Below are 16,299 nucleotides of genomic sequence, written 5' to 3'. Positions count from 1 at the left end.
GCTGCCTGGCAGATGGTGGGACGTTTAGGCGTCCATCTCTGGTGGCACTCTGGGTTCCATGCCTGGGAGTCAGTAGGACCTGGGTTCTAATCCCAGCTCCGCCACTTGTCTGCTGTGTGGCCTTGGGTGAGTCACTTCACTTCTCTGGGCCACAGTTATCTCATCTGTAAAATGGGGATTAAGAATGTGAGCCCCATCTGGGACGGGGACTGTGTCCAACCTCATCATCATCATCAATCGTATTTATTGAGCGCTTACTGTGTGCAGAGCACTGTACTAAGCGCTTGGGAAGTACAAGTTGGCAACATATAGAGACAGTCCCTACCCAACAGTGGGCTCACAGTCTAAAAGAGATGGGAAAGGAGAAGGAAAGGAGGGAAGGAGATGGGAAAGGAGGAGGGAAAGGAGATGGGAAAGGAGGAGGAAAGGAGATGGGAAAGGAGGAGAGAAGGAGATGGGAAAGGAGGAGGGAAGGAGATGGGGAAGGAGGAGGGAAGGAGAAAGGAAGGAGAAGGGAAAGGAGGAAGGAAGGAGAAAGGAAAGGAGGAGGGAAGGAGATGGGAAAGGAGGAGGGAAGGAGATGGGAAAGGAGGGAGGAAGGAAGGATAAAGTAAAGCGAGCAGGAGTCCGGAGCGGCCCGTCTCCTCAACCTGATCAACTTGTAACTACCCCAGCTCTTAGAAGAGTGCTCGGCGCATAGTAAGCACTTAACAAGTACCACAAATACTATTCATTATTATTATTATCATAGTAAGCACTTAAATACCACAATAATAATAACTTCATTGTTATTATTACTATTACTCTTCAAGTTTTCCAGTAGTTACAATAAGGAACAGGAGTTCAACAGAAGGCAAATGTGGACACCCATCTTAATCAATCCAATGAATCTATGGAGCACTTACTGTGGGCACTGTACTAAGCACTCAGAGAGTACAACAACAGACTTGACAGACACATTCCCTACCCACAGTGAGCTCGGAGTCCAGAAATCTTCCGCCAACTGGAAAAAATGGGGTAACTAGTCATTTGTACATGCCCGTCTGCCTGCTGAAAAATATTTAGCTCCTCAAAAGTCAGGGATTTAATTTTTGACTTTTATTCTTTGTTTCCAAGCACCTAAGTTAGGCATCTGCACATAGCAGGAGCTTGGTACAGTGTCCTGCACACAGTAGAAGTCTACCTTGGGGCCCCACCTGCGTGCGGTCGGCCCCTGGCAGAGTACCGTGGATGCAACAGGTGCTTGACCTATGCTGCCAGAGACGTCTTCGGTGACGGGGAGAGCCGAAAGCACTGGCTGGAGGAAAAGTCAAGACACTGAGCCTCTGCCTGCATCGTCAATGCAGCAAGATGCAGAAGGTGAGGGTCCGGCAGTTAGAGCAGAAAACCCACTAATGGAAAACTAGAATCGGAACCAACAGAGGAAAGTGTTAGAGATCCCCGGAAGAAACCCTCAGAGGGAAGAGCCCCCCACCACGAAGTAGTGGAGACAGGCATCACCAGGACCTGGGGTCGACGATTCACCATTGAGAATGGGGCAGGGGACGACGGGCTGCGTCGGCCCAAGAGTAGACCGGCGGGTCGGCGCCGACTCGACCGACTGAATCTGGGCCTTCTGAGCCGACGCGTCACAGAGCTCAAAGATCACATGGCAAAAGCTTCCCAAAGAGTTGTTTTCCTTGGGAATTCAATGACGCCTCAGCCCGGCTCCACGCAGCGGGGTGAGGTCGAAAAACATAAAGCAGTCACAGGCCCAAGGCTCTGCCAGAGCCCACAAGACCATCAGAACCGACCATGAGGAAGCTCAGAAACAGCTGGGAAGGCTGATCCGACATGCAAACAGCAGAGAGAATGTGCTAATAAAGTTCCTAGATAATTGCTCCCTTTGGACTGAAAGTCTGAAGCAAAGGTAACTGGGCGGAAAGCCTAGGAACGTCTGCCAAAAACCGGCCTCTCCCTCAGTGAAGGCGAGACCAAAGTCAATCCAACAAGCTGGGGACTCCAGGCTGAGCCCTGGGACTGTGGAGGGGGTAGGGGTTCCAGGCTGAGTGCTGGGACGGCGGGGGGCAGCGGGTGGGGGGCAAAGGCTCCAGGATGAGAGTTGGAACAATCTGGTGTTGGGTGGAGGGGAACCAGGCTGAAGCCAGAGACAGTCAGGTGGGGGGCTCCAGGCTCACTACGCGACCCCCCCGAGCGTCCCGCCGTCAGCCCTAATGAGAGCTCACCTCCTCCAGGAGGCCTTCCCAGACTGAGCCCCTTCCTTCCTCTCCCCCTCATCCCCCCTCCATCCCCCCATCTTACCTCCTTCCCTTCCCCACAGCACCTGTTTATATGTATACATGTTTGTACATATTTATTACTCTATTTTACTTGTACATATCTATTCTATTTATTTCATTTTGTTAGTATGTTTGGTTTTGTTCTCTGTCTCCCCCTTCTAGACAGTGAGCCCACTGTTGGGTAGGGACTGTCTCTATATGTTGCCAACTTGTACTTCCCAAGCGCTTAGTACAATGCTCTGCACACAGTAAGCGCTCAATAAATACAATTGATTGATTGATCGATTAAGAGCCTGGGGTGCGGGGAGGATACGGGCTCTGTGATGGGAGTCTTGCAGGGGAGGGTCCAGGCTCAGTGTTGATACAGTCTTGCGGGACGAGGTTCCAGGCTCAGAGCTGGGAGCCTGGGAGGTGGGGGGGACTTCAAGTTGAGTTCTGGGAGAGTTGTGGGGGGGAAGGGGCCCACCATTACTCCTCAGCTGCCCTCCACGGGTGAGGCGGGAGCTTCCCAGAGGATTCCCCCTCCCCCGCTGCGGCTTTGAAGCCAATCTCTGGCTCTGAAGCCCCCATCCTCCGACTTTCCTGGCTGTTCGATTTCGAACCTAGAAGCAGGAATTTTCCTGGGTTGCTTTGTTTCGAAGTCAGTCTCCGACCTCCAACCTCCCTGGGTGTTTCTCTTATTAATCTTCCCTTTCATTTTTTTTTTAAATTTGTTGTTGCTATAGTAACCCTCCATCCCTGGCCTCATGCCCAGCAGACCTGAGCTTGAGCCCCTCACCGGGGTGAAGGTCTAAACATCCTGGCCCCACGACACCCCCTTTCCCTGCCAGCTCACCCCACTGCCGAGTAGGCCCAGGGCAGTGTCAGGAGTGGGATCTGGCGGAGGCAGGGCAGAGGTGGGGCACTGCTGACCCCCCTGGGACCTGCCAGGATCTCCAAATGTACTCAGCCTTCGGCTCTTCCATACATCCTTCGTGCCCCCGGCCGGACAAGAGGCCCCGGATGCCCCCGCTGCAGAGGCCGTGGGCCTGGACCCAGCTGGCCAACACATCACGGTGCTGGCAGTGACTGAAAGGAGGCAGGAGAGTGGCCTTCAGAGGGAGGGAGGTGGAACGGTGACTCTCGAGGACCACGATAATGACGGGAGGGAGCAGCAGCCACCGGGGAACAGGCGGGACCGAGGAGTGGGAAACAAAGCTACCTCATTCTACCAGAGAAGTGGTCCTTTGAGGACAGTGTGTCTCCCAGAAAGCTGGAGTGGGTGCAAAAAGGAGAAGCAGTGTGGCCTAGTGGACAGAGCACTAATGCCACACTAATGTTCTAATGCCGGCTCTGCCACTTGTCCTTTGTGCGACCCTGGGCAAATCACTTAACCTATCTGTGCCTCAGTTACCTCATCTGTTAAATGGTGAACGAAGACCCTGAGCTCCGTGTGGGACATGGATTGTGTCTAACCTGATTATCTTCTATCTGCTCCAGCACTTATAACACTACCTGGCACACAGGAAGTGTTAAACAAATGCAACTGTTTAATTAAAACAAATAAACAAAAAGATGGAAGAGGTTTTGGTCAGGGCCTGGGGCCCTCCAGCTACTGTACTTTATAATAATTATAATAATAATGGTGCTTGCTAAGCACTTACTGTGCCAAACACTATTCTAAACCCCTGAGTAGAGACAAGTTAATCAGGTTGGACACGGTCCCTGTCCTAAATGGAGTTCACACTCTTAATCCCCACTTTACTGATGAGGTAACTGAGGCACAGAGAAGTGAAGTGACTTCCCAAGGTCACCCAGCAGACAAGTGGCGGAGCCGGGATTAGAACTCAGGTCCTTCAGACTCCCAGGCACATGCTCTAGCCACTACATTAGAGAAGCAGCGTGGCTCAGTGGAAAGAGCACAGCCTGTGGAGTCAGAGGTCATGGGTTCAAATCCTGCCTCCACCAATTGTCAGCTGTGTGACTTCACTTCTCTGTGCCTCAGTGACCTCATCTGTAAAATGGGGATTAAGACCGTGAGCCCCCCGGGGGACAACCTGATCACCTGGTAACCTCTCCAGCCTTAGAACGGTGCTTTGCACATAGTAAGCGCTTAATAAATGCCATCATTATTATTTTTACTACACCATGCTTGCCAGCAAAGGAGTGAGGGAGAGAGAGTTGGCAGCAGGCAGTTGGGCAGTGAGGTGAGGTTCAAACCCATCTGCTCCCAGCCCCGTGGGACGTTTCCACTGCTGCACCTCCCCCAAGGGGCAAACAACATCCGGGGAGCGGAAGAGAGGGGAGGAGAGGTGGAGCTACCCCGGGCTGGACCGGCCTCTCTGCTCTGCTCTGCTCCTCACCCACTGGACCACTTTATTTCTTTCACGGGAAGCTGTGGGGCTGAGGTCCCGGGGTCCGGAGCCTTGGCGGACCAATACCCTCGTGATCGATGGGGGCTTGGGGTCAGGGCCGGCTCCGTGCCTTCCTTCCTGCCCCCTATTTCAGAGAGAAGCCCCGCTTTCAGTGGAAGAGGGGGGAGGGAGAAGCTCCACCTCCTGAAGCTGGGGGTTGGGAGAGGCAGATTCCCTATAACGTCTGTTAGAATGTTGCAGAAAATCCTGGGCACCCTACCACCCCTCACTTGGGGTTCTCACTTCCATATCCACCCGCTGCTGTCATTTCCTCTCCACTGACTCTCATCTTGCCCCTCTACAACCACGGTTCTGACCGACTGACTGACTCAACTCACCAGGTGCTCACTCTCCAGGGCCATGGAGCCCCATGGGCTACCTCCTCCTTCACACACTTTCAGGCTTGGGCTTTGCTGACACAGCCCTAGCCTGTTTCTCCTCCTACCCGTGGCCACTCATCCTCAAGTTGAGTTGGCGGGCTCCCCTTCAGCCTCTCTCTCTCGGCCCTCGCTAGCGGCACCCCTCGAGTTTCCGTTCTGGGTCCCTGTCCTTTCTCGCTCCGCACTCGCTCTCCCGAGGGCCTCTAGTGGAAAAAGAGACCACCTCTTCACCGGCGACTCTCACCCTCCTAGACTGTGAGCCCACTGTTGGGTAGGGACCGTCTCTATATGTTGCCAACTTGTACTTCCCAAGCGCTTAGTACAGTGCTCTGCACACAGTAAGCGCTCAATAAATACGATTGATTGATTGATTGACTCCCAACCTACCTCTCCGGCCCCAACGGCTCACCTGACCCACCTTCTGTATTTCCTCTTTCCTCCGGGACAATGCCTCCTGGGTGCCCCACTGGCCCCTCACCCTCAACAAGACTAAAATTGAACTTTTCATCTTCCCTCCTAAACCCTCTCCTCCTACTAACTTTCCCATCTCTATATAAATATCTGTAACTTATTTATATTTATGTCCGTCTCCCCCTCTAGACTCTAAGCTCGTTGTGGGCAGGGAATGCATCCGATATATTGTTATACTGAACTCACCCAAGTGCTTTGTACAGTGCTCTGCACCGAGAAAGCACTCAATGAATACAACTGACTGACTGACTGACAGGCGATGCCACCCGCATCCTCCCTGACCCAGAAGTCCACCACCTCGGCATCATCCTTGACTCGACCCTTGTCTGAGCTCTATCCTGTCATGGCTAGATTGCATCAGGATCCTCCCTGGACTCCTTGCCTCCTGCCACTCCCCCAACCTCCCAGTTTCCTCTGCATCAAGCAGACATCTCACGATCAGTTTCAGAGCTCTCCACTCCAGTTACCTCTTCATTTAATTTTATCTGATCTCTCCATCTGCTATTACCCATTTTGTCTGCTTTTTTTTCTCCTTTTTATTGGTACTTGTTAAGCAGTCACTATGTGCCAAGCACTGGACTAAGAGTTGAGGTAGATACAAGATAATCAGTTTGGGCACGGTCCCTGTCCCTGAGAAGGAGGAAGTAGGGTTCAATCCCCATTTTACAGTAGAGATAACTGAGGCCCAGAAAAGTGAAGTGACTTGCCTAAGGTCACACAGCTAATACTTGGCAGAAGGGGGATTAGAACCCAGGTCTTCTGAATCGCAGACACGAGTTCTTCCCACTAGGCCAATCCATTTCAGCTGTCTTCCTGCTGAGCTTCACCTTCTCACTGTTCCACTGTGACTGCCCCGGCTTCCCCCTTGCCAGGAACGTCCTCTGCCTGACTTCAAATCCACCAGGCCACTGTTCTCAACTTCAAAGCCCTTCCAAAATCACATCTCCTTCCAAGAGACTTTGCCCGATTGATTTTTTACTCTTCCCAGGCCGCAACCTCCCTACTATCATCTCAGTCGGCAATTTAGGCACCCCACCTTGGAACTACTGTACACGGTGACTTCCATATTCTATTTTTGGAGCAATTCTTCCTCCCATTTGTAAATGGCTTCATATCTGTCTCCCCGTCAGCTCCTTGGGGGTAGGGATTGAGTCAACTAACTCTACTGTACTCTCCTAAGCACTCAGTACAGTGCTCTGCAAACACAGTAGGCACCCAATAAAGTGGGAGGGAGGCAGGTCAAGAGCTTGGTGGAAGGGCACAAGGAGAGAAGGGGACTGGGAGGAAGGGAGATCGGGGGAGCGGAGCCAAGGAGAAGAGAAGGAGACTGGGAGGAAGGGAAAGCAGGGAGAGGGAGAAAGGGGAGTGGGAGGAAGGGAAGCTAGTGTAAGTTCCTCTAGACTGTAAACTCATTGTGTGGAGGGAATGTGTCTGTTATATCGCTGTGTTGTACTGTTTCAAGTGCTTAGTATAGTGCCCTGCGCACAGTAAGTTTCCAATAAATACGATTGATTGATTGGGGGAGGGAAGACAAAGAGAAATGGATGGGGAAGAAAGGAGGTCAGGGGGAGGAGGGGAGGAGAAGTGGGAGGAAGGGAGGGCAGAGAGGAGGGATGGTTAGAGAGGAAACAACGGATATGAGGACCACAAGGATCTCTCCAGGTCAGGGAGGGGAAGGTAGAGGGTCAAGAGGAAATTGCCAGGGTTCAGAGAGGAGAGAAGATGAAGCGCTGGCTGCCAAAGGGAGAGGAATGAGACAGGCTAGGGAGTAGAGAGCACAAGGGCAGGGAGAGGGAGCGGCAAGGAGGAGCAGGACAGGTGGGGCCAGGAGAAACAGAGCAGCTCAGGGGGACAGGGAGGGACCCGGGGAGGGGGGCAGCAGGACGGCGTGGCCACAACCCCCAGAGGCAGGGAGAGAGAGCAGCAGGAGGTACCGTCTAACCCACCCGGGCACAGGGAGTTCTGCCAGCTCACCACAAGTCTGTAACTGCTTCCAGGCTCCACCAGCTGTCCCTTCCTAACTTTCCGCTCTCTTCTCCCGCCATCCCCCAGCTCACACTCAACGCTCCTACCTGTCCCTCGCCCTCCGTTCTCGCACCTACAGCCCCTCACTCACACCTTTCCCCTGCCCGAAACTCCCCAGGGCTCACATCTGCCAGACTGCAGCTCTCCCTGCCCCATCCTCCTCAAAGCCTCCTGAATCCCACCTCCTCCATGAGATCTTTCAGGACCGATTCCCACTTCCCAAGGTGAACACCCTCTGCAGTCAGCTCTGCGTTACTAATCTATTGGTTACTGATGAATGCTTCCTCCCTGCTCTCCTGTTCTCACATTTGTCAGCTGAGGTTTCCTGGTCTCCCCCATATCAATCAATCGATGACATTTACTGGGCGCTTACTGTACCTAGATTGTGAGCCCCTGAGGAGAGGGTCCGTGCCTAATTCCCATCCAAGTACTCTTTCCCAGCGCATAGTACAGTGACTTGTACACAGTAAGAACTTAAATATACTATTATTACTGATTTTACTGTGTGCAGAACTCTGTACCAGTGCTTGGGAGAGTATAAATGAGGTTACAGACATGAGCCCTGCCCCCCAGGAACTCACAATCTACTGCACGCTAGCCCTCATCTTTTACCTCTTCTGGCTTAGCATCCAGGGCCCAGACCAGGATCCAGTCCACCCTGACTGGTTCCAGGGAAGGCACCTCCAGCCCAAAACTTCCCCTCCCCGAGGTCCAGGCAGCAGCAGCCCTTTCCCCTGCCCTGGTGGGTGGATCCTGATAGACCCCCCCACCCCCCCCCGGCTCCTCCCCTTGTAAGCTGGGTTGGTCATTAGGTGGGGGGGGGAAATGGGGTTCAGTCCTCATACACCCCGGCGGGGGGGGTGGTGGGAGTTGCCAGCTCCTGCCAGGCCACTCAGTCCTGACCCCAACGGCACACAAGGTTAGACTCCTGAACCAGAGCGCCTGGAGTCAGAGTGGCAGAAAAGAACCAGGGAGCACACACAAGAGCCGGAACTCCAGGCAAGAGCTCGAGTCCTGAGGCAGAACCCTGAGCCAGAGCTATGGCCTGGAGCCCTGGGCTGGAACTGGAGCCTCGGACCAGAATCAGATCTCTAAACTGGAGCCCCAAGCAGGAGCATCAGGCCAGAATTGGAGTCCTGGGCTGGGAGCTACAGCCAAAATCTAGAGCCCGGGGCCAGAACCCAGAGCCTGGGGCCAGGGCCCAGAGCCCGGGCCTCGGGCCAGAGCCCGGGCCCGGAGCCAGAACCGGAGCCCGGGGCGAAAACCACAACACTGAACTGCAGGAACTCAGATCAGGGCCACTGCTCTCTGCCCACCAAGTACCACTTCAGCCTCGCCCTTAGAAGTCCCGAGCTGGGGGCGGGAAGGAGGAGGAGGAGGAGGAGAAAGGGCTTCTCCTACTCACTGTGGTCTAGCCTAGCAGTGGAGTGAAGAAATTTCTCTGAGGAAATACCCCATGTCCAGCCCCAGCTTTCTTCTGTTGGAGGCAAAACCACTAATTTCCCTGCCTGCCTGCATTCTCTCCTGAAGAGTTTCCAACTGAGCACCGGGGCCAGTCCATCAATACTCACAATGTACCACATTGCTCTGCATTGTGCCCACCCTCTCCCAGTGCTGTCCTCTGTAGTAAACCCATGTTGCCCCTCAACGCCGCCTCCATATTGCACCTCTGCACTGTCACCACTCTCTCCCCACACTGCACTCCTGCGCTAAGCCGGCCGGGCCCTCATTCTGACTCCACACTGACTCCATACTGCATCCCTGCACTGACCCCAAACTCTCCCCATGCTGTCCCCTAACCCGCACCTCCACACTGCCCCGACTCTCTTCCTCACACTGCACTCCTGCACTGTGCCCACACTGCTCCATTCCAGCCGCTGGCACTGTGCCCACCCTACAGCGCAAATCATCCTCCTTGAGTCACTCACTCTGGCCAGCTAATTCCGCCGCCCTTTTCTGAATTGGCCCCATCTGCCGACTCTTTTGAGGGAAGGCAATGCTGGGAGCTTCTCTGTTATCACCTGAAGCGAGGGGAGCAAGGCCGAAAGCTGAACCGATCCCGCCGTCGCCACGGCCGCCGGCCCGACTAGAGACAGGTCATTGGGCGGCAGGGAGAGGGGAGATCAGAAATCACCCTGGAAGGCTCCCAACCGGTCCCAATAGGGGTCTGCCCAAGCAGCTTTAGCGGACCCCGTGTCCTCGCCCATCCTGCCCCCACAGCTCTCTGCCCTCTCGCCGGGGCCCGAATGCCCGCCCACTCTGTGGTCCCCTCACATCCTGTTGCGGATGCAAACGTGTGAAGCTGGGGCAACAGAGTCTGAGGCTGCGGTCTGGACCAGGCCCTTTGAGACCCTGTTCCCACCCCACGTGTAACCCCTACCCCGGCTGGGGATCCCTGGTGGAGGCCCCTGACTGATGGAGCCCCGGTTAATGGTCCAGGGCCAACCTCCGGTACCTCAGTTTCCTCATACGAGAACTAAAGGTAAGACACAAGACTGCAGCTGCTCACGCGGAGCTGGGAAGACGATCCAGTCCCAATCTCTGGGCTAGGACTGCCACTCCGGGAAGGGTGGGCAGCCCGGAGGGAGCGGGAGGAGGGAGTCCACGCTCACCACTACGGAGACCAACCCTGGAGAGGAGACGCCCGCTGTGGGGTCCGCTGGGGCCAGAGAGAAAGATCCCGGAGCCTTCCCCCCGTACTCCCGCCTGCTGGCACCCCCAGCCCCATTCAGGCTGCCACTGGCCCAGCCCGCCTTCCTCACTCCTAGCAACGCCTCCTCAGTGTAAACATTTCAAACCCAAAATGGAACTGTTACTCCAACTGCTTCCCGAAACGGTGATGCTCAGCTGCCCCCGACAGCTTCCCTGGAGATGGAGCCAAGGAGCGGCGGCAACCCGGAGACCGTACTCCTCCTCCTGGGGGGAGCTGCTGGAGTCACACTGGCCGGCCCCTACCTCCAAATTGGCCCGACGGGCACACCCCCGCCGCCCCGGCCACCCCTGGCGAGCAGCCCCAGAAGCGGTGCCCGAGGCCTCGGCCCAGTTCCAGGTGAGGGTGGAGACACTGACCTGGGGCAGGCTTGGCGGTGCGCACCGGGGTGAACTGGGTCTTGGCGGTGGATCTGACGGGCGTGTTCTCTTTTGGCGAGGAGGCGAGGGCAGAGATGGTCTCTCGCTCACAGTGTGCTATCGGGATCGGTCCCTGCTGCCTGAGGATGTCGGCCAGGGCCCTGGGCAAGAGACGGAGAGACAGACACCCATCAATGGGCAGGACAGGCAGCTCTCCCCGGACAGCAGGTCAGCCCACTCTGCCCGACACTCACCTTGTTGCTCAGGCAATTTATGACCCAACACTTCCCGCTCAGGAGATACGGCTTCCCTGATAACACACCAGGTTGAGTGCTTCGTGCCCGGGGGACGGGCGTGGGATAGGTACGGGACTGGGCACGGAGTGGATGGGGGACAGGCAGTGTGGGGTGGGGGAGGGCGGCGCAACATCTTTTTTCAATTACTCCCTCCCTTCCTCCCTCCCCCAGGTCTGTGCAGGGAAGATGGGGCAGCTGAACTGGACGAAAGGGTCCACGCGACAAGTCCGGTGGGTCATTCGCCTCCCCCTTGAAGCTAAGCGGGGACCCCTCCTTACCCTTTCCAGTGGTCCCCCATCCCACCCCCCGATTACCCCATCAGCCCCATGGGTACATCCGAAGCAGCGTGGCGAAGTGGATAAAGCACAGGCCCGGCAATCAAAAGACCATGGGTTCTAATCCCGGCTCCGCCACTTGTCTGCTGTGTGACCCTGGGCAAGTCACTTCACTTCTCTGTGCCTCGGTTACCTCATCTATAAAATGGGGACTGAGACTGTGAGCCCCATTCATCCACTCATTCACTCAATCGTATTTATTGAGCGCTTACTGTGTGCAGAGCACTGTACTATCAATCAAATCGTATTTATTGAGAGCTTATTGTGTGCAGAGCACTATACTAAGTGCTTGGGAAGTACAAGTTGGCAACAACTTGCACTTGGAAAGTACAGTTCAGCAATAAAGAGAGACAATCCCTGCCCACAACAGGCTTACTATGTCCAACCCAATGTGTATCCACCCCAGCGCTTAGTACAGTGCCTGGCACATAGTGGGTGCTTAACTAATACCATAATTACTATTAGAGTTGTTGTTATCATCCATTAGTTATTCCAGCTACTACTCACTGATCTATGCTTTTTAGAGTCTCTATGGAAATTTTTCCATCTGGGTTCACGTGCCTGCCTCCCTCAGACTGAAGGTTCTCAAAAGTACAGCCTGGATCTTCTGTTTTTATTTGTATCTTGCCAACTGCCCACTACAGCATGCTGCACCTAGTGGGAATCCAGTACAGTCCCCTGCATTCTGCAGGTACCTAGTGGAGTGCTCGGTACCCAGGAGACACCCTGTCCAACAACCTGCACTCTGCGAACACCCCGTCCAACAGCCCGCACCCTGCAGATACCCCGTCCGACAGGCTGCACCCTGCAAGACTCCCTATTCGACAGCCTGCACCCTGCGGACACCCTGTCCTACAGTCTGCACCCTGCAGATACCCTGTATTGCTGACATTGACTGTGAAGAGGACTGCGGTGTTCTGTGCCATTTCTTGGGGGAGAGACTGAACCAGGCTCCAACGCCCCATCACCCGGCATGACCACGCTGACACCAGTGGAACTGGGTCTACTCTGGACAAGTTCACTAGGACGACAGCACCCACCCCCGCCAAGTCTTTGGCCCCCGAACAAGGCCCAGGCCCTGCCCCCAGGGGCTGGTTGAGCACACTGTGGGTCCGGCTGGAGTCCAGCCTACCCCAAAGGGGCCCAAAGCAGGGGTAGTTTCCAACACAGTGTCGGTCCTGGGGGTGCCCAACAAACTGAGCCACCCTCAGACCACCCACCCCTCGTCCAATTCCAGACCCAGACACTTCTCAGAGGCAGGGACCTCACTGGCCAGACAGGGGACACCTGCTCTTGTTACAGGGAATTGGGGTCTCCAAGGCCCTGAAGGGTCCCATCCCTCTGATATTGCAGCCTCCCAAGCACTTAGAATGGCGTCCTGCACACAGTTTAGCGCTCAATAAACAAGTTTGAATGAATTAAAGAATGGATTACCATCTGTCACCAGGCTTCCCATCTCTCCAACCGCATCTTTCTCCTTCCTCACTCTCTGCCCCCACCTCAGGGTTGCGTTGCAACATCAAACTCCTTCTTTCTAGGATCATCGGATCCATCTGGATCCTCCGAGAAAACGGAGCCCGGCCCGAGCCGCAGGGAGAGGCCTCCCAGGAAGCCCCTCAGGGTAGGATGGGTTGGGGAGGGGGCCGCCGGAAGCCGCGCCAAGGGTCTGACTTGACAGCTCCCGCTCTTCAGATAGCTCCAAAACAGAAGAATTTAGCACTTGAAACCGACGCCCAAATGGCACAGCTGTTCCAGGCGGAGCCCCAGCCTCCCAGGACAAGCAGCTCAATTTGCTGGAGCGCCAACACGCCAGAAGACGGCCACCTGCCCTGGCCAACACAACCCTCATCCATCCCCCAGACTTGGCGGCAGGTCCCACCTCGCCCGGGGGCTCCAGCGTCACCCAGGGGCTCCGGCTCACCCCCCAGGGGCTCCAGTGTCACCCCGGGGCAGATCCCATCAAAAACCAGAATGTTGGGGAGAACTGGGCTCTGATTACATCGCTGGACCAGCCCAAGGCGCCAAAGCAAACTCCTCTGGACTCAGTTGTGGAAGGAACAGGATAGGGCTCCTCCTGACCCCTCTCATTCACCCCCATCTGCCCTGCCCCCGGACCCATCGCCAAGTTCTCTCACTCTCAGAAGCTAAGCCATCAATGACCCTCTTCCATTCTCCCCAACACAGTAAGCGCTCAGTGAATATGATTGAATGAACTGAATGAGTGAATGAACCATATGTAGCACCATTGCACGGTGGATCCCACCACATAAATTCCTTTGCTTCCTGACTGGTCCAGGACAGGGAGGGGGTTGGAGCAGTGGGAGTAAAGGCAGGCTGAGGTGAAGACGGCCAGGAGGGTGGGGGTGGGCTGGAACCTGGGTTTTCCTGTCAGGTCCAACCAACAGCAACCCGCAGGCAACAAGACTCTCAGAGGGAGCGGCTGGCCGGCATGGATCCTGGAGCGGCGGACTGTGCGGTGCAACAGGGGCTGGCCGAGGCCCCCTGCTACCTCTGGGGGCTGTGAGCTTGTGCCCCCCATTGTGAGCCCCAGCCACGGGGCTTCAGGTGAGGAGAGAAGAGGGGAGGGAGAAGGACATGAAGGAGAAGGAGGGAAGAGGGGAGGGAGGACGATGAGATGGAGAAGAGAAGGGAAGAGAGAGGCAAGATGAGGGTGAGCAGACGGGAAGGAGCTAGGAGGGGGGAATCAATCAATGGTATTTATTGAACGCTTACTGTGTGCAGAAGAATGGAATTGGATGGAAGGAGAAGAGGAGTGGCAAGGGGAGGGGGAGAGGACAGTGTCTTTCCTCCAGGCTATCCATCCCCCCCGACCCTAGTCACCACAGCTCACCGAAGCCTCAAGGCCCCCCCGCCCGAGGGGCAGGGCTCTGAGCCTCCGGGATGGAGTCTGCCACCGATGGGGGTCCCCGCATGGCTGTGTCCCTCCCCATTGCCTGGTACCCCTTCTCCTCCCTGCTGGGAGCTGGGACACGGGAGGGGCCGGATGTCCAGTCTGTTTCCACCTCCGCAAAATGGGCCAATAGCAGAGGTCAGTAGGACAAGCCTGTGGCACACACGGCCCCTCAGCCTAGAAACGACCAGGGGCTGAAACACGGGAAAACCTTAGGGGGTCGGATACAGTGGCCTCATGCCCCTACTGGGAAGGTCAGAAACTGGGGAGGGGTGGGGGGAGTGCCCAGGGTTCGGGTGCGGAGCCAAGTGAGAGGAGCAGGGAGGAAGGGGGAAGGAAGGGTTATGGTGGCTGGGGGAGGGACCCAGCATTTGGGTGCAGAGCTCGAGGTGGGGAGCTTCCCATGACCAGGGCCCTCTCAGATCCACGCAGGGTTCAGAGGGCGGAACCAGGCTCAACTGCTGAGCCCAGGCCGGGGCCTCCTGCCACAAGCACAGAGCACCCAGAGAGACCGGCAGCCGGAGACTATAGAAAAAAAAACAAAAGGAAAAACCAGGAATCCCCAAGCTTCTGCCTGGCCTGAGGAGAGTCAACCGACGCTCTGAGAGAGGAGAGGGAAAGTCTGGGAGGGAAGCGGGTGGGCCTGGGGGGGCACTGAATTATCACACTCAGCCCAGCCCAGGTCACACAGCGCAACCCCAGACGGACCGTCCCGACGGAGGCTCCCAGCCTCTGACGTCATGCTCTCCCTGCCCAGTCTGTTTGGTCTCGACAGGCCTGGACCTCCAGATTCCTCTCAGACTATCCCGGCCCACTTTTCCTTTGTGTTTTGGTAACAACTGTGGCTCCGTGTTGCCCTGTTCTCCTGACCCGTGTCGGGGGCTGCTGTGCCAAAGGATGGAGCTGTTGGGATCGAAGGCTTCACAAGAGATGTTCGAGTCGGGAAAGAGAGAACCTTGAGAGAGATGGGGGTGGGAAGACTTCCTGGAGGAGGAGGGGGAGCGGCAGAGCCCATCAATCAATCAATCCTATTTATTGAGCGCTTACTATGTGCAGAGCACTGTACTGGGACATCCATCCAACCTGGGACACTGGGGCCACCTGAGGGCAGTTCCCCAGGCCCTCAGGAAGTTCCTCCTTTCATCAGACTAAAATCTCTTCTGCTGCATATTCAGACCGTAGACTCGGAAGGCCCCATCCTCCTCTGGTGTTTGCCTCCTCATTAACAGTGCTCTGCACACAGTAAGCGCTCAATAAACATGATTGAATGAATGAGCAGATGAATTAACTCACTGAGGGCAAGGAATGTGCTGCATCCATGGGAGGAAGCAGCATGGACCCAAGGAAAGAACCCTGGCTTGGAAGTCAGAGAACCTGTGTTCTAATCCTCTTTCTGCCACTTGCCTGCTGTGTGACCTTGGCTAAGTCACTTTACTTTGCTATGCCTCAGTTTTCTCAACCGTGAAATGGGGATGCAGTACCTGTTTTCCTCCCCCTTAGACTGTGATGCCACATGGGACAGGGACTGTGACTGATCTGATTAACTTGCATCTACTCCAGCGATTAAAACAGTGCTTGACACATAGCAAGTGCTTAAGTATCATTAAAACAATTATTATTCTGTTCTTCTCAGGCTCCCAGTACAACGCAGCGCACCAACCAGGTGCTTGGTAAATGCCGCTGATGCTCCTCCCCGCTCCTGGCCATCCAGGAGGTCCCCTGGCTCCCCCCTTCAGGGTTTGCCCACCCTAGGGTCCCGCCTCCCAGCCCCCTCCACTAGCCGCCTCCTTCAACCACCTGCTCGCTCCCAAAACGGATCCGCTCGGCCCCGCACACTGCCACGTCGCTGAGGCCGAGCTGCGAGAATGCCCAGGATGCGGGTTTGGGTCGGTTCTCTGGGATCCCCAGGTTTCGCAATGGGACCCCAGCCCCTTCTTGTGGGGGATGGAAAGGGGCAGAGGAGGGGGCCTGCGCTGAGGGTGGAAGAGGGGAGACCTATGGCATTTCTCTAGCTGCTAAATTCCAGGACACTTCAGAGCTTGAACCTAGCTTCCAACAGTGAGTGTCTGTCTTCCGGAGACACTCTGACCCATGACCAGGCCCACTCGGTGATCTTAAACTGAGCCGCTGGGCTACCACC

At 55.7% G+C, this 16,299-nt stretch overlaps 1 protein-coding gene across 1 annotated transcript in view; it reads right to left on the bottom strand.

Annotated features, from left to right (window-relative positions):
* Window positions 1-16,299, bottom strand: part of SHISA6 (shisa family member 6) — a 60,507-nt gene that overhangs the window by 39,142 nt on the left and 5,066 nt on the right. Inside the window, exon 3 of the mRNA XM_038757159.1 lies at window positions 10,618-10,778. Coding sequence (XP_038613087.1) covers window positions 10,618-10,778 — 161 coding nt within the window. The remainder of the gene's footprint in view (window positions 1-10,617; window positions 10,779-16,299) is intronic.

This window comes from Tachyglossus aculeatus, chromosome 15 (assembly GCF_015852505.1).
Source record: "Tachyglossus aculeatus isolate mTacAcu1 chromosome 15, mTacAcu1.pri, whole genome shotgun sequence".
Lineage (NCBI taxonomy): Eukaryota > Metazoa > Chordata > Mammalia > Monotremata > Tachyglossidae > Tachyglossus > Tachyglossus aculeatus.
The sequence above is the reverse complement of the archived record's forward strand: the minus strand, read 5'-3'. Positions and strand labels throughout refer to the sequence as shown.